The sequence below is a fragment of the Scatophagus argus genome, chromosome 7 (assembly GCF_020382885.2).
Source record: "Scatophagus argus isolate fScaArg1 chromosome 7, fScaArg1.pri, whole genome shotgun sequence".
NCBI classification, from domain to species: Eukaryota; Metazoa; Chordata; class Actinopteri; family Scatophagidae; genus Scatophagus; species Scatophagus argus.
The window spans coordinates 7,549,925-7,575,740 of NC_058499.1; the positions used below are offsets into that span (position 1 = coordinate 7,549,925).

General features: G+C 38.7%; 1 protein-coding gene and 2 long non-coding RNA genes across 3 annotated transcripts in view; 1 reads left to right on the forward strand and 2 right to left on the reverse strand.

Moving 5' to 3' along the window:
* Window positions 1-25,816, forward strand: part of LOC124061831 — a 40,088-nt gene that overhangs the window by 197 nt on the left and 14,075 nt on the right. The gene's annotated exons all lie outside the window — the stretch shown is intronic.
* Window positions 15,020-16,803, reverse strand: LOC124061832. The gene is made up of 3 exons (XR_006843816.1): window positions 16,726-16,803; window positions 15,685-15,875; window positions 15,020-15,235 (listed from the first exon to the last, which is right to left on the reverse strand). It is a non-coding gene; the product is annotated as an uncharacterized LOC124061832 (long non-coding RNA).
* Window positions 20,642-25,816, reverse strand: part of LOC124061830 (PDZ domain-containing RING finger protein 4-like) — a 109,021-nt gene continuing 103,846 nt past the window's right edge. Inside the window, exons 8-9 of the mRNA XM_046394097.1 lie at window positions 24,948-25,076; window positions 20,642-24,091 (exon numbers count right to left, since the gene is read on the reverse strand). Of these exons, the coding sequence (XP_046250053.1) occupies window positions 22,628-24,091; window positions 24,948-25,076 (1,593 nt within the window). The 3' untranslated portion in view covers window positions 20,642-22,627. The remainder of the gene's footprint in view (window positions 24,092-24,947; window positions 25,077-25,816) is intronic.

A 25,816-nucleotide genomic window follows, 5' to 3' on the forward strand; every position in this document is an offset into this window, starting at 1 on the left:
GCCAGGCTGTTTTCCAGCGTTGCTAAACTATCAGCTACCTTTGTCTATCACTTCCGCATTAGCTATTATTTATGCCCAGAACCAAATATAATTACCATCGTAGCAGCAAGTGTAAAGTGACTTACAGGACACGGATACGGCCTGTCTTCGAAGTCAGATAACGTCACTGTTAGTGCTGCCTGCTCCGGACAGTAAGTGTGTCTTCCTGCAGTGTCGTTGGTGTTACGGACGTCAATTGTGATGTATCTCGTTTGCCACCGACCCTCGTGTGTCATGGCGTACTGGCCAGCACAGTTTCAGGGTGCAGAACCCAGTTAACACAGTCTGAAATTTGTCCAGTTCTGTGTTTGCAGGTCATTTAGTCTCCTGTTGACTGTGTGTTATTTGTGGTTGAGCATGTGCATCAAGTATGATGCTTGAAAATCCTCACTGCCAGCATCTGAACCTACATCAGAGTATAAGCTTTGTGGCAGTATTTTGCAGGCCTGTGTCTGGAAAAATATTTTAAAAAGTGTCTAAGCATCTGTGATACATGCTCTCATTCTTTACATATAACATAAAAGTGCTGGGATTCAAAAGTTCACTTTTTATTTTAGTTTTAGTTTCTTCAGCTGGGGAAAGAACCAGAAAATCTTGCCCACTGTCAGTAACTTGTACTCAGTTTTTAACATTTTGCTCTCCAGACTTTCATCATAAAGTTTTTTTAAGTGATGCTACGGTTGGTTAGACTTCTTTGTGCAACCTGCTGAGTTTTTCAATTCCTTTTTTAGCTTCTTCTCACCTTTTGTGAATTCTTCAGCATTTTCTTTCTGCACAAGGTTTGTTCGCTTTTGTCAGCAAGCACCAATACCACTTTTACATTTTTTAACATTACAGTTTTAACACTTGCTTTAGTTAGAGTAAACACTTCGAGTTTTACCAAAATAATTAACTTCCACACTTGCACATTAAGTCTGAATAGTTATTCTGGGGGGAGTTGGGAAAGAGAAATTCATCAGAAGACCTATCATAACGCTTTCAGTACTCAGCCAGAGAGCTTAAAATGAGATGGTGTTGAACTGACGTTTTAAATAATTTCTCCAAAAAGTTAACTTTATTTGGTCTTTGGAGATTAACTAGGATTAATATGAATTTGACCTTGGGTTCGGAGAGAAGAAGATAAGCAAGCAGATAATTGAATCAATGTTTTATTCAGCATTTGTATTTCATCTTAGTATATTTTTTAAGCTCTGGTTTAGATCCAATCTTAAACTATGAAAATGCTGATCTACTTGTGTCATTTAAGAGAAGGTGCAAAACTGAAAAAGTTTTGTTTAGGAGCTCATTGCAACATTTTTCACAAATAGACAATATAATAGACAATTAGTGTTGAATATTCTGACCTTTGCTTGTGTTACGGATTAATTATACAAAACTTTTCAGCAGTAGAGGAAATCAATTTTCTCTATTTTGAGAATGGTAATTAGCCTCATCCCCTTAGATAAGTCTATATACCCCAGAGTTTAACTTAAATTTAATCACAACTGCAGGTCACCAAGGTTAAAGCGTCATATTGATTGGAAAGGTAATTAACTTGAATGTGTAATGACAAGTACCTTAACTAACAACAGACATGCTCAGATGAGACATGGAGCTCATTTTGTAGAACTGGTTTAGCATGGAGCTGTGGGTGGTGGACAGGCAGGTGATCAAACATGAATATCTGGTAATCACGAACAGCTTTAGTTTGCTTGTCTCTCAAACAAATGAGCATCTCAGACTCAAAGTCCCACTAATGCCTCTACACATAGCAAGTCATCTCAGCAGTTTCTTTCATCCAAGTGTAACCTTCAGTTAATATTTTTTTGTCGGCAACTCCCTGAAGCATCTTTTCAAGTCCCATGAATGGCTAAAAAAATAAAGACCACTCTTTCATCTTGCCAAGCACTTAAATGAACTTCACCGTACCATACTCAAGCGATGTGAAATCCTTCTCAACAATTTATTTATTTTTTTAAATGTCATTGCAGTCTCTAACCAAAAATCAATTACTAACAGGTAGACCTACATGACTGAAAATTGAAGTTACATTATCAGTCATTATTTGGAGGTTGTTGAAACCTTAATATTGATTTGACTGTTAGATTGCACAACCCTGCTGATACACTTGAAATGTTACTTAATTTTTTTAGCTTTTGTCTTTGCTGTAATTATGTCTCTTTAATAAGCAAGTCTATAGTTCTAAAGTTATGAATAAATGTACATAATGGCAGTCATTTACCATGAAGCGAGAGAAAAGAATATACTAAGAAACTAATTACAGGGGAGGTAATTTTTTTATTGTAGCTGGCAAATTTAGTCAAACAGACTTCAGGGCTGTTTTACCTTAATTCCACCAGTATGTCCACATCCCCACCAGGGGAAGAAATACCCCGGATTATGTTAATACAAAGATTGCTGGCCACTAAAAAACATATGTTCTTTCCTCATTTTGGTCAATCAGACCATATTTCCCTGCTCTCCCTGACTCCTTCCTCTCAGTTTATAAACTGATTCAAATATATTAAAAAATAAAATATGTGGACAGGTGAAGCTACAGCCTGTTCAAATGTTAAGAGATGCAAGTACACAGGAGAATTAAAGTCTTGAACAATAATTAAAATCAGATCAAAATCAATCAAAATTCTACACAAAATACCTCATAATGAAAAAGTTTGCCTGAATTTTTTGCTAATTTATTATAAATGAAAAACAAAAAATGTAATATGTACATAAGTATTCACACCCTTTGCCATGACACTCAAAATTGAGCTCAGGTGCATCCTGTTTCCCTTGATTATCCTTCAGAGGTTTCTACAACTTGAATTGAGTCCACCTGTGGTAAGTTCAGTTGATTGGGCATGATTTAGAAAGGCACACACCAGTCTATATAAGCCCTCACAGTTGAGAGTGCATGTCAGACCACAAGCCAAGCTATGAAGTCAAAGAACTTGTCTGTAGATCTCTGAGACAAGATTGTGTTGAAGCACAGATCTGGGGAAGGGTACAGAAAGATTTTTGCTGCATTAAAGGTCCCAAAGAACACAGTGGCCTCCATAATCACTAAAAGATTTTCTGCAGCTCAAATTTTCACTGAATGCAGGAATAATAATGTGAGCTTTACTTCTCACCCACCAGTTTTCCCATGTTTTACCAGCTAACTGAATCATAATTTGGTCAGGAAAAAGTGCAGTTGTTTTCAGTTTGACAACTGTGTCAGTATTTCACTTAATAAGGGCCTGCTAACCTTATGGGCAAAGGATGGAATTAGTTTCAGTTATTGATTTGTGTCCATCTGAGGCCAATCATACCAGTATTATATGGCCTAACATTGTATGTCATGAATCCAAAATATAATAATGTCCTCTAAATGACATACAGTGGCAGGACTGACCATAGCGTATGCTTTTAATGACTTTTTAAATTATGTTACTGTGGAAAAAAAATCCTAATATTCTGCCCAAAAGGACTAAGGATAAAATAAGCAAGGATCTTTCAAAACATAAAACTTTTTAAATACCTGGTCCTCAGTGCATAAAATCAACTGTGTATTGTTTTGTTATTGGTGGGTACACCAGTGGGTTCTATGATGGTTTAGATGCCTGAGTCTGACTTATCAGACCAACAGGTAGGAACCCAAATGCACCTCTTGGCAATGAACCAACCTTTAACCTATTAAGTTAACCTCATAATGCCCAAGGACAGAGTTACAACAAAACAAGCAAGCAATTTGCATTTAGATTGTGTCTCCATAGAAAAGTATGTGAATGAGCTTGCCGTGGAAAGACCCTCCAGTTGTACACACTCAAGCAAATGTTCGGCAGATCTGAATGAATTGATTGACATATTCTGCAAGTGAGTTAATAGACACATAGCATTTTCTTAAATTAATCAAATGAATATTTGTTAGGCTCTGCTACTGGATAGAAATTAAAATATATATATATATATATATAAATTCAATGGTGAAGTTGTGAAATTTGAAGCCCTTTCAAACTTTGACACAACCAACTCTGTAATTCATTCTGAGGTACTTTACTCCAGTCCCTTATGACTCATCATGCTTCTTTGGTTTGTATAAACTGCTTCAGCGTGTCTGAAAACAGAAGCTGACTATTATTGTTGCAGATAGGATAAAAACTCTTTCATTGTTTCTGTATCACGGGCCTATTCTGTCCCACCAGGAGGTGTGACTCCTTTTTATTAGATCTATTGATGAAAGCAGCTCTGGCAATCAAGTCGCATGGACCGGGCCATTCATTTTCATTAAGCGCTCGTATTTCTTTGGGCTTCACAGGGGATGGAGAGTAGCAGACCATCTGTGAGGCTTACAGTGGAATGATCAGCGCTACCTTTCAAAGGATTACCACTCAGTTTATAGGCCAACACTGTGCTCTGCTCATTTTATCTGAGGCATGGCTCTTCCAATACATAGTGATGTCAAAGCAGCAGAGGGTTTCTTGTTGTGTGAGTCTCAGATTATTAAAGCCATCATATTACCATATTTTCTTAAAAACACCTACCTGGATGTCAGATGTGACTTGGTTATTTTTCAGGCTTTATTGCAGTGTCTATCTTTCTCATTACATTCTGATATCAGAGTAATTTGACAGTCGGTGCATTTGGAAAAGATTTGCTTCTTACAGACAATGGCGCGCCTGCATATTATACTTCATACACGTATTCTCTGCTCTCTTTTCGTCTCGTGGGTCTTCTGAATATGAATAGACAGGTTGAATGAAATGATGATATCTGTGCATAGCGCCTGTGTCTGAGGGCCACGACTGACAACAAATGATAGCAGAGCCCTCCACCCCCACCCCCCCCATCAAAAGGCTCATTATTCCAGACAATTTCAGGACATTCATTATTGGATGCATTTCTTCATTCCCTTGCTTATTCCTCGTGTTAAGGGTATTGTTCAGCTGTCTCACAGTCAGTTAAAATAGTGGCAAATCTATTCATGAAGGCCTTAATATTTCTCTTCCTCTTTCACAGTCAACAAACCCAATTCAGAGGGTTGTAATAAAACGTGCAAGTAGTTTTCCCTTAATGCTCTCACAGAGTTTGAATAACAACATGAAGAATAAGTAACTACGAGAAGTTCATGATCATTGCTCCATGCAAGGCATATCTGTAAAAACCCAAAGACCTGCACTTTCATCTACTCCCATATAGCTGTTTGTGGCTGTGTTCATTTCCTCAACCACCAGCTTCCAGAATCTTCCTGTCGGGTTTCTTATTAATCAAACAGCAGCATCTCCTCTGCATTATACATTTATTCTATATCTCAGAGATATGTGACTATAGGACTTAACAGGAACTGGTAATTTTTTTATTATTAACACATGTCTGCAATTTAATAAATTGAAAGGTTGTCTTGATTTATATTCCCTATTTTAAAATGATTTCAACAACATGTTAGTGGTTGATTTTTCCTCATTGCATTAATTAATTTTGTTTATAATTAGTCTTCTATTTTGTTGAATAAATGTATAATTAAATCAGGCTTTTGAAAAGGTATAATGGATTCAGATTTGTGAATCAAGCATTACTTCAGGTAAAAAGCTCAGGGGAGGAATTAATAAAGCATTGTCTACTGACTAGGCTTGTGATGTCAAGTGCTACTGTCAGTGCAAAAGATTACAGAAGAAAAATCAGCAGTCCCATCAATGTGCAGATTTGAGCGATGTTACAAATTTTGAACAGTTTTATGTGGATGCGTACAATCAAAAATGTTTAGACCTTGTGAGCTGATGCTTAGTTTCCACAAAATTGTTCAGAAATTATGTAAACCTGTCAAACTGAATGGCAACAGAGGAGGTTTAATGTTATTAATTTGTGATTTGTAACTTGTAATTACAATTATAATAAATACTGTGCTTTTTTCATTTATCTCATAAATACTTAGACCTTCTGTCTAGGAGGTCCGGTTATCCATCACTACATCACAGTTTTCATAGAATAACCGGCAAATTAATGTAGGTTTCTTAAAGGTGGGCAATATAGCCCTAACAATGTGCCGAGAAACATTTTTAGCCTTTTCCATAGACTAATGCACATGATGCAGGAAAGAGGGAAAAGATATTTCTGTCACTTTTTCTGCTTATAGCACAATGTTTCAGGGATACAGGTTGAGAATAGCATACTTGTTGGGGCAAGACTGGCTTCACACTTTTGAGCTCAGGAAGAAAAGACAGTTAGGTTTTTGTTTTGTTGAACATGCAATCTCCAGTACTGTGGGCACACTGTAAAAACAAAGTAATCTGGAGAAGGATTGTTATCAGTTATGTCTCACAACAGAATTAACACCAGGTGTGTGTAAAATGCTTCAAGATCAACCTCATGTCCATGATTTTTACTCTCTGTGCAAACAGAATTTCCCAGAACCATGTGGCACATGCCAAGGCTGTGTGCCCAAAATAAATTTCCAAAATAAGAGATTTTACAAACACAGGCCACACTTTCCCAGAGTTGGTGAAGCTCCATGTATAAGGAGGCTTTACCCATCCCACATGCAGCTGCCAGTGAGCCTGTCGGCAAACAAAAGGGGAGTTGGCATATATGATAGAACAGCTGGTGAATGCTAATATACAGTCTCTGTAGTACACATATGTACTCCCACAGACAGACTCAACCTCAGATTTCAGCCCTCCAGACAGCCTTGCTGTCTTAATTCTAAATCTGGGTTCATACCACCACCAAATGGGTTGCCATACTTTCATCCAAAGGCTGATTTAGGCAAAATATTCACCTACAGGTAGCATGCAATTAGATGCTGAGGGGCAGCGTGAGGTGATGGTTTCTTCTGCAGCCAGATTTTGAGAAATAATGCAACTGTGGTCAATAAGAGTTAATGTTTCTGTTTTGTTTTTGTTTTTTAAGAAAAACATGATAATGGTGAATAATATCTGGTGGTGATGGTGTGTGCACATAGAGAGGATAAATAAATCTCTGTAGTACAGAATTCAGTGACTGAAATGGTCCACTACTGACTGACACAATTTTATAGCAGTTTTTTTAACTACTTAAGAGGAATGGAACCAGCTCTAAACATAACACTGACATATTATCACTTTAAAAAGTTAATGCAAATGCGTTTGCAGACAATTATCTATTCACTCCCCTTGTAACTCTAAGGGGTGCACCATGAATTGAGATTAATGGAGATGAATTCACTTCCTGATTATATTCTCCCTGAGCAATATATAGATTCTAAGCTGAAGCAATATATTGTTGCTTTTGTTGTAATGTGTACTTTATATTCTTCAAAGCGCTCTATTATTACAACCTGTTCCCCTTGACTGAAGTAGGAGTCCATTGACAGTGACACGCCATTTGTATAGGAACGTGCAGAAAGACTGAAGTAGCAAATGTGAACATATAACATGAAAATGTTGTTAAAATGTTGCTGTTACTGAAGTCTAAAAATCTGACCAGATTCACTATCAGTTTTAGGCTCAAATCCAGCAGCACACAGAATCATTCTTTGTGTAAACCTCATATCTCCATCAGTCACCTTCCGTTCCAATTTTTTCTTATCCTCAAACCGCATTACCGAAATAAATCATACAAAAACCACAGACTAACAGCCAGGCTCCATTTGCATTCACTCCAGCTGGGGGTCCTGGCCAGGTACACAACCCTGTGATGTCACATTAAAGCTGCTGGAGTCTGGGGATCTGGAAAAGAGATGAGGGAGCAGGAAGTAGGACATGCAACAAGAGGGTAAAATCAGCTTAGAAAATTTCCTCAAGGGGCTCTGAAGGTATCTCCACACAAACAGTTGTCACGCACAAGCCCACACACACATACACTCACACACACAGATGCAAGGTTCAATGGCTGTTGTGATCCATTAGGGGAATGATAAGAGGGGCGTGTGGCAGGGAGAAGACTACAGATCTCAATGCAAATTCTCTGTCTCCTGACAGAATGAAAAGACTATTCTTTAGAGGAAAGCTTGCTGCTGTGGCATCAGCGGGTCGGCTTCACTGGGGCAAAATAGGAAGGCTGGTAAACAAGAATTAAATGATGCCGGGTATGCGCTGAGGCTGCCGGCATGACATTTCTGCTCTATGAGATTAATAATGAAGGAGATTACAGGCACCTCGATGGGGACACACAAATGAGACAAAACCCAGGAAGACTATTAGAAGGCTGACAGCCCACGTCAAATAACGGAGAGCCCAAGACAGCTGTTGTGAAATTAATATTTTATGTCCTTCCATCAAAGACCGCAAGGAGGTATCTTGCCACTCACGATGTGGTTGACTTTATATCAGTAAAGATGGGGTTCCTGTGTATTGAAAGTATGCGCCAATTGTCATTCTTAGTATACAGTGAAGAAACATTGTGGCTGTACAACGAATGGAGAGAGTATGAAATAATTCATGTAGGATACAGAGAGTGATATTGTCTTTTAAAACGTCACTGCCTAAAATTGTAGAGGTGTGAACATAATGGGACATTGGATTTGCCAAAGGAAGTAAACAAGACCGCAATATCTGAGGAGCCAGAAAGACATGGGAGGGGGGCATCTGGAGGTCATGAATGATATGTATGCCAGTCAAGATATTTATAGATATAAGTTTATAATAAACTGTCATACAATTCAGAAAATTATTTAGTGGAAGTCGCAAATTTTGATACATTCTTTTAAGAAATGTTTCTTTACCATTTGCAGATTAACATGACTGAACACCATTAGCATGCCCCTTTTACAGCCTTTAAATAATGTGGTGAGGAAGCTTGATATAGACTGACAGTTAGACAGGATTACGCAGATGTGGATTGACAGGTGAATTTAATTTGCAAGTTGTTCTTCCTCGTTTAGTGTTGAGTGTTGATTTTGATTTCTGACAGACACATCAGCTTCCACAGCCTCATCCACTTCACCCCAAAAGGCGGGGAAGTCGCTGCTGATAGACATCTCATGGAACAGTTTTATCTCTAAAATAATGCATATGTTTAAGCAAGGTCCAAAGGGTGTCACAGAAGAACAGAGTAGCACATTTGTTTTACCCAACCTAGGCGACAAGATGTGCATAACCAGTTAAACAGTCACCACAGAAAAATAATTGCCCCTTTTGCAGACGTTGCAATTTCATACGACATGGCATTTGAAGCCAAACATAAATAGCTGGAGATGGGGGGGTGATACACAGTTATGTCAGGTCCCATCTCAGTGTAGCGGAAGGTCATTTAGGATTGTAAGGATTGTTCATTACCCGTCATGTTCGTGTTGTTACCATGGAAGGTAGAATCCGTGGCTTTTTATTTGCTAAATGTGTTTCATTTCACCACACTCTGAACCCCATAATGCATACAGCTATGCAGTAGGCACAATACCACAGACTTTGAAGTATTATTGCACCATACAGTACAAGAAGCTACAATGAACGTGTGTTGTTTCATAGCTTTCCTCTGTTACATCCTAACCAATGGAATCACCTCTATCATCATCACTGACTTCACACTCAACAAAAGGGAAAAGCCAGCTTCTCATAATTCACTAACTGAAATCTGAAATTAAATATCTCTGAATTTGTAAATGACAGTAAATAAAATTTGTGTTCATTTACAATCTGAATGTTTTTTGTGTATGCACATTCACAATAGTTTGAAGGCCTGTGAGAGATTAATGGCAAGCATAAGAGTGAACGGAGCGTGAGATGTAAGTGTCCATCATTTTCTAAAAAGATACAGGTGGATGTCAAATTGTCTACAAATATATGTCTGCAGAGGCTGAATAATGCACTGCTGATGTACATTTCATAGTACATCATCACACTACATGTGCAAAGTTGACACTGGAGTTAAAAGTAGAACATCATAGTCTGAAGTAAAGGGACATCAGTTGGGAGCAAGACCATGTTGGTTGTGCAGAGGTTATGTTGTCATATCTACTGACCAGCTTACGTCACGGCAGGGTTCCTATCAGCAGTAGTGTGAACACAAACAGAAAAAAAAAAAAAGTCCCTAAAGGTACGTTGTTCTCAGTTGATGGGACCCTTTCAACGAGTCCCCATAGCTGTTTGGTAAAACTATGGTGCCCATGAGAGATCAACACACTACACCTTAAGAAAACAAAGAAAACTGTTTCATCACACTGACTACACATGCACTGCAAATGTTCACAACACAGCCAAACAGACAATGGATATGGATCTGTTTTTAGGGGACTCAAAAATGTGACAAACAACACTAGCAAACTAGCAATAGTTTGCAACTATTTGTGAGTGTCAGTGGTGTTGACCTTAGCCTCAGGCTTTTTATTAGCCTGCCAGTTCAAGTAATCTGATACAAAACACAATGATGGTTGTGTTGTGAGTATTTGCAGCACAATGGTCTATCTGGTTGTCTATTTGGCACCGTAAATGTTGTTCAATTGATGATGTTTTCTTAATTTGCTTGTAATTTTGTCTGTGTGCATGTGTTTTCTTAATTTGCAGTGCACTGAGCTCTCTTGGCCACCGTAGAAAACGCCTAATGACTACATTCCATTTAGAAGTGCCACTGCCAGGGAACCTCCCAATGTGCATTTTACACTAATGACTGGAATGCAGTCAAGCCATCAGTGTTATTAGAAACACCTGTGCTTTCCTTGCTATGAAAAGTTAAAATGTCCACTGTGAAAAAGGTCTATTTGTACCACAAACTATCATACTGCTTTATTACCTTTATGATGAATCAAAATTATACCTCAGTTATGAAGGCCCATTATGTACCTGCTATGGTTCATCATTAGAAATGTGTATTTCTAAAAATTTCATGTACCTGTATTTATGTCAAAGATCAACAAGGAAAGCAAGCAGCACCTTTTTAGATACCCTGTGTAGCATGCATTCTTTGAATTGCAGATATATGTACTGCAAACATCTGTACATTTCTTAAATTTATATTTCATATTTCTTAAATTTCTTATATTAACACCAATATGTTTGTTATCTGACCAAACCCTTACCATTAACCATTCTGTTCTGTGTGAAATTCTTTGAATGCACTGTTTTCTCATCAAAAGCTACCAAAGATAGGAAATTAAACATCATGTTCATGTTTGAAAGAAATATTGAGCCCCGTGGATCACTGCTAACATTAATGCAATGCATTAGTACGACCACACATGAATGGCTATCAGGTCCCTCTGTATTTCTGATCATGAAAAGAAATATTAGCCAAGCTATTCAGCTTCCACTGTTGAATGGAATCTAATTTGCTATATGCCTACAAGACCTTTTTACAGTAATATGAGGTGAGCATGTGCATGAATGAGGGAAAAGTAGAGGACCAGAATAAGGGAGAATATTAGAGAGGACTACCATTCATATGCACACTACAATACAATATGTTTATTTTTATAATAATAGGGTTTATAATATTGAACAAAGCCAATCTCTGCCATAAAGCCTGTGATGGTACATCCACTTGTCTTTTGTCTGAGCAGTAGCACATTACGCCAATGTTGTATGGCGCCTGGCAAAAAATAAAAAAAGTTGTATTTTGCCTAAAGTGCTCAGATTTTAGTATCCAGTACAGTCTGCCCATTGTGCTTATAATATGAACAGATAACAATTGAGAGTATAATTTATCTTTTCAAGAAGGTTATGAAAACAAAATACAATCAGAGCTGATAACCCCTGAAGTAGATTGAGACTTTCTGACCCAGATGTGAATGTTAGTACATTTCTAAAAGCAGGACAGAAAACCGCTTCTACTGATGTTGAAAACAGGAGGAAACGTAGCTGTTCTTTTGTGGATGCCTTAGTATTGTATTCATTGTATTAAATTTACAGCACATCCTTGTGTGATTTTTTTTTTTTTTTCCCACATGTTGTCACCAACAGCTCAGGTTAAAACATTTCGCACAGACCCATCTTCACCTCAGGTTGTGCTACCTCAAAGGTACCAGTTATCTGAACACACAAAACAAATAAAATCAAAATGCAAACCTTGACAGTAATCTTTAACTTGAGCAACATCATTGAAAACAAAACACAAAAGAAATCGGACAAAATTCAGAAATGGCCCATACCTATGACTTGAGCGTGAACTACCGCCTCAGTCTTGACCAACTAGTAACCATTTATCCATTACTGATTTAATGTGTTTATCATGCTAATCTTTTCCTATTGTCTGATGTAAATCAAAGTGACGTTGTAAGGTGCTGAAGAACATATTTTTAATGAGAAATCAGTTTGAAGGGAATCAAAAGAGGATTGCTAAGGGAATCTATAAAAGTGTCAAGCATCTTGAAAGTATAGGCCATATTGAGCATCAATAATGCTGCCTAGTTGACTTTCAGAATTAACCCCTGGCAGCATCTCAAAATTTGTAAAGTGGCATAAATTGATCTGGTATTCTTTGCTGTTGTGAAAGGCTTTTTGCCTAGTAGAAGATGAGCCAGTCAGTCTTTGTGGGTGGAAAATGGTGACAATGAGATATGTAAAGGTCAAAACTCCAGCAACACATGAATTATAAATTAGAAAGAACAATTCTATTGTTAGATCAGTGCGTTTCAGCTTGTGGCTGTCATTGTGGTCATCAAAAAACACATGAAAAAGAATATTCTAATAAGATGAGTATGAAGCAAACATGTTCATGTAGCTTAAAGCCAATCACTTTCCATTACTGGCAGAGAGGTAAGGGTGTGCCTAACAACGAACATGGGTGACACGATATTTACTTCCTAAAAAGGGACCGTATTTAAGCTTGTATATGTAGATTATTTTCATGATTAATCAATTAATAGCTTAGTCTGTAAAGTGTAAAAAAAAAAATATATATATATATCCCTAATTATCTATCTCTATCCCCAATTTCAAATTGCATCTTTTCCAGCTATCTGTCCAAAATCCAAAGACTGCGTGCTGGCGAATGTAGTCCCAGTGTCTCCTCTGAGAAAGAAGCTAATTGCAGACAATGTCAAACTGAATAATGAAGTGGTCATGAAATTGACTCTAAATCCAACTATCAGCCTTGCACAAAATACAGGGACAACAAACTGTTCTCTGTGGCTGAATTTGTATTTGACTGGTAGTGTGGTCTCTAACTGAGACTAATAGCCTAATTTTCCCACTAGAGATTCCTGATCAGAGTCAGTCTTATCTTTCCAGATGCTCACATGGGCAGATTTTCTCATAATAGATGTTTCCTCTTTCCTAAAAATGCTGGCCTAAACAAAATCACATGCACTTACGATAATGAATATACCCACTCTGTAATGGCTGTGTGCACCAATCTTCTTAAAACATGCCTAATACTGCCCTACAGAAGCAATTTTAATTGATTACATTGCAGCGTAGTAGTGATGCTCATAACTTTACATACTTTATGAGATATCTTTGTTCTCTGTGTACCCATATCTACATGTGCCTAAAGAGCAAGAGTTTTCAGCTGCAGGGTATCCAAAATAATTATCCTCTCAGTGAAACAGAACCACTGTGGCAGAATATATGAACAGCAGAGATGTAAAGTTAAATTTACATACTGCATCAAAAGAAGCAAAATTGAAATCCTCTGAAAAGCATATTGTTCCTGAGTAAAACTCTAACTTAAAATTGGGGTTCAATGCAACATTTTGTAATGATCTCACTCAAATTATGACTTGTGTCTCCTTCACCTAATTTTACAGAAATAGAATTATCAGTACATTGAGGAACTGGAGTCCATGCACACTGTAGCTACCCTGTGACAGTAAAGCAACCCACAGGAGACAAATCCTTTGCAACCAGCATGCCATGCAGAAAGGATATTCCCAAAAAAAAAAAGGATCAGGATGACAGTGATGTATAGCCTATTTGCCTTTGGGAGCAATAGTACATTTTATGGTGTATGTTGATCCCAATGAGTATTCTGCTGCCCTACTTTTTGAATCTGTGCTATTAGTGGGACTACAAGGGTTGATATTAAAACTAATAGCAGTATTTCAGCAGTCGTAGCCTATCTAGATACCTAGATGGGTATGTAGCTCCACATTCCCTCAGAATATGACCTTCTCTTGAACGCATCAGGGATATCTTAATAGTAGCAACTTTTTTTCTGTTAATGGAGAGAATAAAGTTAAAACAGGCAAGAAAGGGCAGGGATATAGATAGCATGCTGTGGTATTGGTCCCTGACCGTGTGTGTGTGCCAGTTTAAGTTGGTGGTGTTACTCAGCTGACCAGCTCAAGTCACATCAAACTTTACTTTTTGACTTCAAAGGTCTTTTCAAACAAAAGTAGTTACCCTGAGTGGCTCTAGCCACTCCTCCACTGTAGTCTTTTTCATTATAAAACTCTGCACTGTCAAATGGTCTGCAAAGCACTATGAAATCAGTAGCCATGAATCATTAAGCCTGCACAGACTTCAGTAGCCTACTGTAATAAAGTATAATGGTGCACTCCAGGCTCAAGGTCAGTCACTGTGTGAAAGACTCTGCTGTGCATTCAACTGCATCAGCTTCCCGTTTGCATTCACTTAATCCCTTTGTTGTTCACCAACCTCCTTTGGACATCTGCACACCTTGTTCAGTTTACCTCAAAGGCACCAGCTTTTTCCTGTGCGTAGTCATCAGTGATACTTCAAAGGATTTAAAATGATAAAATACTAAATGCACATCATAACGGAGGAGAAAAGTGAATATATTACTGACTGAAATAGGGATCATTTTTTTGGGTTGTGTAATTGATTTAAGTGGTTCATTCAGAAAAGGCACTGTTCATCTCTGATGGTTGCCCTTCTTCCAATTGATCAACAAACAAAGCACCAGATGACATGAAGTCTCTACCATTTCTACAACAAAAGTTCATATAAGGGTATCATTTACTAATTTGCATACCTGCCAATATGTACACGTGGTGCGCAGCAGGTATGCACTTTGACATCAACATATGCTAGAACAATTTGTCACACTAAACTACACAAACCTGTGACTGCAACTGAGCATGTGCAGTACTCAAGTCTTATAGCAAGCGAGCGGCAGCTTCTACCCAAAAAATGAAAGAAGATGAGTTCGACCAATCGTAGTACCAGATTTATTCCTCTGTCTTTGTCCAAATATTAAACAGGGATGATCCATAATCATGATTTACACATGCGTAATGTCATTTCAAGAGACCGTGACACTGGTTTCATCCCTCTCGTTTCCCATCCCCTCACCACGTTCGCAGAGATGAATGGACTGGTGTAGATGTGGAAAGTTGAACCTGTGAATTGTAAAATGCAGGTCTGCCAACCTAATGAAAATATTAAATGTTGACAACGTTAGCCTAACATTATGTGATTTTCATGCTAGTTTGCTTGTTCACTAGGCACCAAGTTCGAAAAATAATGTGAAGTAACTTAACTGTATCCATAATTATTTTTGCAGCCAAACTTAACAAACCATACTTATATATGGTTATATAAGTACATCATAGCAGGATTTTTATATTTTTTTAAAAAAAGGGTTCAAGACAAGAAGATTCAAGAAAAGTATTCAGACATTAGGCACTAAGGACATTGAGGTAGTAATGTTGTCAGTAATGATGTCATCTCACACAACTAGAGGAACAAGTTTTCTCTCATTGCTATTGGGGAGCTGTAAATGAGAAAAGTTAGACAGTCTAAATTTAAGTTGACTTAATTGTAATATGTAGATGATCCAAAGAAGCACAGTCTACAGTACAGTGAGGCCATTACTCACTGGCTCACCCACTGCAGATGTGCTATGGATCATGCCCAGCTTGACTCGCCTCTGGCAAAACCTGGAAGCAGTGAAGAGCTGAGGTCTGGGCAGCAAGGCCTTCTGGCAAGATTCTCATTACTCCGAGTGTCCTGCTACCCAGAATGCAACTGAACAGGCAAAGCGTCCTGTCGCTTGATGCTGTATGAACCCTTATAATAGCAGACATACAGAGATATGAGTTCATTTCACATTCTACAAACTACGATTTCATTAGGAAGCACACTAGGAGCCAATTAAATCAATGTGAAGACGGGTTCAGTTATGAAATTTCTTCCTGACACTACTGTGTAGTGTAATACATATGAATATGAAAGTGTAACTGATGAGCTCACCAAGAATAATGGCATATTCTTCTACTGAGAAAATATGCTGACACTGAAACAACATTGGGCAAGGAAGAAAGGATCAATGTTTACATTTTGTAATAAACGCGAAACAGAGTCTAGTATATGCCGACTGCCAGACGTTACTTATTAATTCTCAAGCTCAGTGAGGCAATCGCAGACTCAGAATCATATTAGTAATTTCTATTGGATATGGACTCTGGCCCACAGCTCATGAATAAGAGAAACAGAAACTTTACAGGAATGCTAATGGAACTCATAGAGACGATCCGTGTACAAAGGGGCAAGTGTTAACATTTGTATACAACACAGAGTTTGCATGGTTGACCACACATGTCAATCATTTCCACCCTGGAGGTTCGTGAAAACACCAGGGTGAGAGACTGTCAGTTTATCACTTCACGCTGGGCAGATGCAATTTGTGCAGGATTTTTAAAAACTACTTTTGAGGATCTGAATTTGGGGTTTTGATTAAATAAGAATCATGACAGGCGTTTTGTGTATGGTTGCATGGGCAGCGACAATAATAATATTAAATTTGATCTGGTGCCTCATTTTGTTGGATTTGTGCTTTCTCCTGGTATTTTTCCACTGTCTCTGCCCTCCCCGTTCTCTTCCTGTGTGTGTGTTTGTGGGTGTGTGTGGTGTGTCTCACCTTGGCCCAACCCAGAGTGGAGCTGGGTGGTTCTGACTCCCCTACCTGCAGTCCTCTCTCCTGCGCACCTGTTCTGCATTGATGGCAATCATCTCCACCCTCTTCCTGCTGCTTATATAGTCCGGCGTCTCCACTCCATCTTCACCAGAGAGTTTTTGTGCTGCTAATACATCGTCTGGTTTTGCTCAGGTTCACCTGCTCTCTTCAGCCTGCCTGTCCTGCTCTGCTCAAGTAAAACATATGTTCTGCTTTCTCAGTGTATTGGTTATACATGCTCTTTTTTTCCCCCTTTATATTTTAAGCGCAGACCATTTACTGACACACTCCCAAGCTTTTCTATTTCTCTTTGGATCCATGGCTATTCCTGATTAAACACTCATTTGTGCTGGCATTGTAAGGCAAAACCACAAGGCAGGTGGATTTGAGAATTATAGATCACTGCTACATATGGGATTCTTAGAACCTGTTTAAGCAAGATTGTAATATGCTCAGCATCTTTTATGAATTGAACGTAAGCACACTGTTGAAAATGAGTTTACGACTAAATTCAAGCATAACTCTAAGGTCTTATCTGAACTAATCTAACATTTTTATAAATTAGGCCCCTGAAGACTTACATTGATCCTAAATGAAGTTGATGAGTTACTGAAGTAAAGTAGTTTGAAGCCGTTTTTGTTTGGTGGTTCACAAACACTGGTGTAGACCTGTTGTATAACTTCAGTAATAGTTCGAGCTGAACGTTGCAGGGAGATGAGTTTCCACCAGCGAGTATTAACCAGCTCTTAAAATCAGCAGTATGTCTATGAATAATATAATAGCATATCTCTCTTTAGGGCTAACAATATTACAATATGCTGTAAAAAGTATTGTACATATTCTAATTGCAGTCCCAATAGTACATGTTTGAGACCTTTGCAGTATGTATTGCAGTTTGGTTCACCCATTTTATGAATAATGAATTGTAATTAGAGCTCTAATTATGCTCTGAAATATTCACAGGTTTTTGTTTAATAGGTCCCGTAATGCATTTGGTTGGGGTGAAAATGAAACAACAAATGACACATAAAACAGGGGGTGTGAAAGAAGAAAAAACAAGTCCAAATGGTTCACAGAAGCAATAAAGGATCCCTGCCAATAATGACACACAAACATATCCAGCAGAGACTTTGAATACACAGAGCTGTGATGAAGAAAATAGTGAGACAACAGAAGATAAGACTTTTCAACTAATCTGAAACTATTGACTTGTGTAACTTTTGTATTCTATTCACAGTTGGCTGGAAACCATTTTTTTGCATAGTGTGATACTGGAAATGAGGAGTGAACTGTGAAACAAACTTGTTCATTTCATCACCTTCTAAGTTTTTCTGCATTGCCATCAACCATCAACATTTGTTGAATGATTTCAAGTGCTGAAGTATTTTTTTCTGCAGGTAGGAAATCAATTTTCAAAGTTCACAGTACAGTAAAGAAAGATATCTGAGAGAAAATATCACGACTGAGTACATTTCTGTGTTTAACATTTAAGTTAAAAGGTCTCTCTCAAGACAAACGCACCAGTAGCCTGGTTTAGGATGGAAATGTCGGTTTGTTCCTTAATTCCTTAGTTAGGTATGAATATACTAACCACTGAATAGATTACAATGAAATGACATTTACATTTCCTTGGGGATGAAGCTTAGTAATGAAGAAGTGATTTGGTTTTGTTTGTGAGAATGTCATGAAATTTCCTACCGCCATGTTCCCCTCAGGTTAAATGGGAAACTTTGGTTATTCTCATCTAGCACATCATCAAGTCAAAAATGTAATTTGTCCAATATTTTGGTTATGACCAAATACCTGCAAAAAACATTCCCATTGGTCTCAACTGTACTTTGGCTTTTGTGCCACATAGCTATCATTAGCATGACTGTATACTCTTCACCTGGAATGGGGACGACAGAAAATAGTTTATGACACATTTCTGCGGAACACCAGTTGTCAATGTTAAGAATTTAAGAGATGTTAAGTAATTCCACGCATGATAATCCTGTCAACAGAGACTTACTGTTGTCTACTGCTTGAGCTCAGAAGAGCTGGCTCAGCAATAGCAGTTTGTACATGCTAACCCCATACACACCCCTACATCTGGCATGATAGGTCCAGTTACTTTGTATAATCAGAGATCAAAGCCGCCATCAATTTCTAAAGTGACACAGAGAGACGCATCATCCGAGGCCATTATCGGTTTCCTACAAGCCTCCGAGATTAGGAGGGAGAGGAGGTACTATGAAGTAGATTGCACCATCACGTGTCGAGTGGATCTGTATGTCAATAAATATAGGCCTCCCTGGATGAATAATGATGAAGAATTTGTAGTTTTTACTGTTCGGGGAATTCTGAAGGTTATCAGTAAACATTCATAACAGAGGCTGTGTGTGTGTGTGTGAGAGTGTGAGTGGAGCACTGAAGAGGAGATGAGCCACTGCTATCTGTTTGACATTTCTGTCAGTACTGGTATTTGAACTGCTCGGTAGCTCTGACAAATGCCATGGCTGTCACAGGCTCGATTTTAATTACACCTGACTGGGTCTTTCAGGGGCTCAGGGATGAACTTAATTAGCTAGCAAGCACTCGGGCTAGCTATGGCTTCAGTTGGTACAACTCACACAGCTTCTACTGTGGCTTTTTACTGGCATTTTAATGCTTTCCGTATAATACAAGCTGAGAGTATTGCCAAATGAGGGGGGAGCAAATGGGCTCAGGATATGGCAGGAGTCTACCTCTCAACGCCAATTTGGATGTTAATGCTTTGTCACTGTATAAATGGAGATACTTTTAAACACCACAGACAATAATGAAATGGAAGGCATTGACCATGGAGTGCAACCTCACAATCACACTAAACGTGACACCTTGGCATTATAAAACGATACTGTATGTAAATTAAACAGAGTATGTCTGTAGGAAGTGTTTTCATGGTGATACACAGCCTGAGAAACAGCCTTTTTGTTTTGTAAGTAGTTTAGTTTAGTTCTTCACTGGCCAGTTTACACATATTAGAGGTTTGGGAAAATGAAAGTAACACAACAACAAAATAATAATAGAACACTAACAAAAGAAAACCAAACAAGTGAAAAAGATATAAAATTATCCTATTTTTGTGCTTGAAACTTTTTTCTTTTGTCACAGTATCAAAGGAAGTGTCAGTATTTTTGTATATTGAAGTCTAAAATGTTTTGTGTGACAACCGTGCTGCATACAGATAACCAAAAACAATTTCTACCCAAATTAAAGTGTATTGAATAATATCAGGAAATTTTGGTTCTTCTTTCAATATATTTTACCAGCTTGTTAAAATGAAATGAGTTCTCAGTTAAATGGAAACACTGAAGCACTTCAGGCGGTAGTTTATGCGTGACACCCCAATTTCAGCAATGGCATACTGACTAGATAATACAGAGAACAAAATATCCCAGTAGCTCTCCCCTGCATATGACAAGGCCTTAGCAATGATTAAGTGGTTGGTACATTTTAATGAACACAAAATCACCCAAGTGGAAGGTGATTTTAATTGAAATCTCCCTCTGTTTAATCAATTATCATATTCACAGAAGGGAGAAAAAAGTGAATCACTTGAGGAGATATAAGGTGTGTTCAGTGAACAAGTAATTCTATCTCACTGACCAGACTGGTCAATACACCAGTGTGACTCGCAGTAGATGTTGCGCTTCACTCTTCTTCTTGGTCCATTTTCCCTCAGCACGACCGTCGAAGACTACAGCGCAGATTGTTGCTGATGCTCACTTTCACACTGTTCACACCAACCTCTTCACAGAAATAGAAAATTAATTTAATTCATTTTTAACAAAACATAACTTTATTCAATTACAGTTTAGTGTACTTGTTGCATGTTCAAGGTTTACCTGTATTCACCAAATACAATTTTTACTACATTGTTCAAACTCCCGGCACCAACTGCAAAGTAGCAGCAGATTCTGGTTCTTTCAAAAATGTCTGAATAAAGAAAACATGATCCATTGCAAATTTATACCAAAAAACAATAATTTATTATTATTTCTTTCGCAAAGATCACCATTATCACACATTTAACCTGGCTACAAATGTGCCAACTACGCATTACTTGAAATCAGACCATTGACATTGACTCCAAACAGATACAGGGACTGGGTTTAAAATTTCAAATTTACAATATTTCAGTTAGAAATGAGGCATTGGGAATGAGCATACTGTACACGTAACTGAACTAATGGCCCGTTCATTTGACCAGTTTAGTTTTTCAGTGATCATAAATGCTGTGTTCTGAGTCCTGCTCAGTGGCAATCATCCTAACACAATTTTAATGTGGGCGCAAACATAATTCAGTAACGACTGTACAGTATCTATGAATTTTTCCAGTAACTAAAAACTTGCAATGCATGAATAAGGCTGAATAATACCTCTGTTGCACAGAGATATCCAGAAACAGTTTGTGTATTAAGTCAGTTTGCCACACAAACGTGACATTGATTCAGTTCTTGCTGTTAAGGCTATGCTGAGTATTTGGAGAGTAAAAATGATGTAAAAATACTGGTATGTAAAAGCTATGAGCAGGTCCATCTGTTGCTGAATATGTAGAAATAAAAAACCTCAGAAATATTAAGCAAAAATAAAACTGAATACAAAATATTTTTACCCAAAGCTGCAAACCATACAAACAAAGCTGCAGCACTGGCAATGAATCAGAACATTTTGGACTCTCGGGATGTTTGTGTTCCTTTACACCAAAAAAATCTCAAAGTATTTTCGAAGTACGATACATGGTACACATTCTGTACGTCCAAGATGTTGTTTTCTTCTATTGACCCGTCAGTGTAGCAGCTTCTTAAGCATTGTTTCCTTCTTCATAAAGTTGTAAGAAAAGTGGCTCAAGTTCACAAATTACAGAAATGACATTTGACGAGTTTCACATGAGGTATCAATTTTCTTAAATTGCTAATGACAAAAATGACATTAATAATGATATTAAACTTCCGCTCAAATTAACAATTTAGAAAGTTCAGTGATCTAAAACCTCAAGGACCACAACCCCCCCCCAAAAAAACAGATATGGCATTTGGAGGTGGAACTTTTCATGAGTTGGAAGGGAACTTTCCCTTTTAAGCCACTGAATTTATTTCAGAGTCATTAAATTCAGGATTAAAGACATTCTTGTCCTAGTTATACTCTCTCTTTTATTAGGTTCAAGTTATACAGTACCGTGATTGGAATGTGTGATATTTATATCCCTTTAAAGCTGAAATATGTATTTTAACTTTTTTAAAACATACTTAAGCTGTCATATTTTTATGATAACTGTATGACTGAGTATTTGAGACTACTTGACCTTCCAGTCTAGCGCTTTGCACTGACATAATTTCAACTACGTCATGACAACTTTGAGACAGTTGCTGATTTCAGCTTTAAAGGATGAGCAGATCTGTTAATTAAAGGACGAGGCAGGAAACCCACTGAGTCACTGTGTGTTGCAAGTGTGCATAATACACAAAACAAAAATAATTAACTTTTCTTGAGATGCTCATACAACTATTCTGACTTATGTTTACAACATAAATATGAAAATAGAGCTGAAAGATAAACATGTTTAGAGCAAAGTAATAAAATAATTATATAGTCATAATTTCATAGAAAAAAATGCTTTTCCCATAGAGTGATGAGAAAAACAATACTGAAAAACATGAAGAAAATGCCATGACACCACTGATAAATTCTTTACAAAATGCTTTTTGAGTTACAAACTGTGAAAAATATTCCTATTGTCCTCATAAAAATGCCACATTGAACGAGGCAAGTATATTATACCGCATGGGGTAGAATGTGTGTGTGTGTGTGGTGTGTGTGTGTTTGTTTTATTTATTTTTTTTTATACAGTAGTGACTGATAAGAAGGCGTTGTGCACCTTGGCTCCCTCAGGGGCCTTAGTACCATGAGTCATCAGCTCCTGAATGGTCATCCAGTTGTCCAGGATCTTCTTGTTACGTTTCTTCATCATCTTCTTGTGGCTGAGCTCTATAATGCTGACTTCCTTGCGACCCTCGCTGCTGCTCTGAGGGTTCTCCTTCAAGCTTTCAAGACGACTACGCTGCATGAACTCTCGTCTTTTCCTCTGCTCTTTTGCTCTGACCAGGTGCTGCTTTCTCTCCTCTTTACTCCAGTACCGCCCCATCTTCATTTCACTCATTGCATCATCGTCTGTGGTCATTCCCCCGCTGCGCTCTTCTTTTATCTTTAGGGCTCGCTCCCTCAGAATCTTGTCTCTCACAGGCCTCTTGGTGATGTAGCGTGTGCCATCGCTGCGAATCTTGACCTTCCACTCCATCTTGGGCTCATTAATGGGCCTCTGAGGCTCTTTGCAGACACTGAGGAGGCTGAGCTGGCTCTGGGCATACTCTACAGCTGAACGCTGCTGGATCAGCTGCATGTAGCTCTGGTAGTGGCGGGCATGAGCTGGGATGTTGACCTGCCTCTGCTGGGAACTGTGGGAAGGAGAGAAGTAAGGATTCTGGGAAGCACGTGGCTTTAATTTCCTTCTGCTCTCCTCTTCACTTTGACATGTCTGGATCAACTCAGAAGGATTGCTGTGGTCAGGGATGCTGCTTTTACCCGGGACTGGAGCACGGCATGCTGGGACTGGGCTTGGGCTAAGAGAAGGACCAGTGGCAAGGCCGCTGCAAAGGTTCCTCTGGTTGGTGAGACTAACCACTCTTTGGAGCGAGTGCTCTGGGGAGCGGTCCATCGCCAGAGGGGTGCTCCGTGAACTCTCTGCCGTGTTATAGGCACTGGAGCTGTCCTTGTCGGATTTCTCCAGCCTTTCATTAATGTCCACCAGCTTACCCTTTGTATGCTCACTCCGACAGGGGCTTTGGTTTTTGGTTGAAGGCGCAGAGTGGCCCGTGGAGGGAGACTGCTGACCCTTTCGAAGGTTATGGGCCTGCATGATATTCTGACATTCGATCTCAATGCTGCGCAGCTCCTCGTTGAGCATACGTAGCTCATGCTGTACGTCGCCCTGCTCCCCCATGCTGCATTCAATGGTGCTGCGGCGGCTGTAGAACAGGTCGTACTCACCACTATTACGTATCTGACACTTCAGCTCCAAGAGCTGCTGGAAACGATCACCTTCTGTGTCGTCATCATCCTCATCCTCTTTGTCCTCCATCCGCATGGTACAGTGTGAGTCCCGATTGTCTCTCAGGCACTGGGACAGGCGTCTCTGGATGTGCGCCAAGACATTATGCTCCGAGTTCTCCATTCTGTCCTTTATACTCAGTATACTATCTTTATGATGAGGGAGGGTGGAGCAGGTGGGCTTGTCATCATCTGCTCTCTGAAATGAGTAAGATGTACAAGACACTGTGATATACTTCTTCCTTATAATGAGCCACATAAGGATTATTTCTCTCATACTGATCTATAGCACTTACTGCAACCTTTATAATGTATGCACACCTGTTTTGATGATAAACACTTCTAAGTATGTGTTTAACTTATTTGCAAGTGTTCTTGCAAGGACGTTATAGAGTATATGATAAGGAGCTTTAGAAGGTACTCTGGTGTGTTTATGGTGTAGTTTTCTTCTTACCTTTCTTTTTATGGAATGAGGACAGAAAACAACAAAAAGTCACCTGAACCACAGTGCAACCCTAGTCTGCATTCTTCTGAAGGATTATGCTGTTGAGAATTACTCTGTTATACAGCTCTGTTACTTCAGGGATAGTTTCTCCTTTGCCATGTCTTTGAAGTTCCATTTATGGGTTTTTTTTTTTTGAACATGATATTCTCCCGACAAAACAGAATTTTAAATTCTGATTGCTAACAGTCCCCCTCCATAAATATTCATAATCAGTATTTTATATTCATCTTTCAAAGCTTGTTTTCACTGTTTTGTTAAAAAAATCAATGAAGAGTTTGATTCAGTCTCTGCCATAGGTTAGATCTGGTTAATACTGACAGTGAATAATGGCCTAATAGAGCCAAAGCAATTATTGGTTAGTCTGGTGGCCTGGAAGGTTGACTTAAATCTATTGTTTTTTGACTTACAAGTTTTTAGAGGCTCTATTGTTATTGGACAGAGCAAATTAAAAGAAGCAGGCTTTCTAGAGCTTCTTAAATCCAGATAACAAAGCTTTGTGATTGACTCACCAATGCGATTATGCAAACCATATGTTTTGCTGCTTTCTGACCTGTTCATACTCCTGCTCTTCCTGTAAGGCAGCCAATTCCATCTCTTCTCTCTGCTGCTCCTCCAACATTTCCATCTTCAGCTGCTCTAGGAACTCACTGTGCTCATCATCCAGCCAGGCCTCCTCCAGCTAAGGGAGAATGAAAAAGCAAGGGAGAAAGGGAGAAAGAGAAAGGGATAAGTGTAATTTTTCAAGTCCTAAAGCTTGTGGCGACACAGTGTCTCAAAACAAATAGTTGGGTGTTCCAAATGGGTGCCCAAATGGGATTTTCTGAAAAAAACATCCAGCATGGTTTTGAAATAAGGAACTGCGAGCAACAGTGTGATGTGGTGTTTGACTGATATGCAGTAAATGCCTTGCCTTATGTTTCTTAACCAACACCACCTCATCTTTAAAACATGCATTCTAATCTTAAAATCAAGCCAATACAGTTTAATGGACATAAGACTGTCACCTTTGACCTGTTAGCTCCGCACCATCCATCATCTGTTCGTCTGCTCGATGCGAACCAAATGGAATCCATATCTGAGGACTTCATATTTACTACTGAAAGACACATTTAATTACAAAGAGTCTACTATTGCTCCTGGCCCATCTGCACTGCGGCACGGTCCTTTCACTTATTCGCCATCGGCCTTGGGCCTGAACTCACTCCACATTAGCATGCCATTAGCTTTTATGGCTTACCGTTGGAAGTCAATTACTGTGGCGCTACATAAAAATAAAACATGATGAGGTGTCTCAATGGTGGCTTCCACCAAGAGTGGTTGTGGTGGTGGGGATTGGGGGTTGGTCGGCTACCCCTGCTAAGGTGTATTCTAAGTAAATATACGGTAAATAACAAACCTTCACAATTTGCAAGTTCCTTT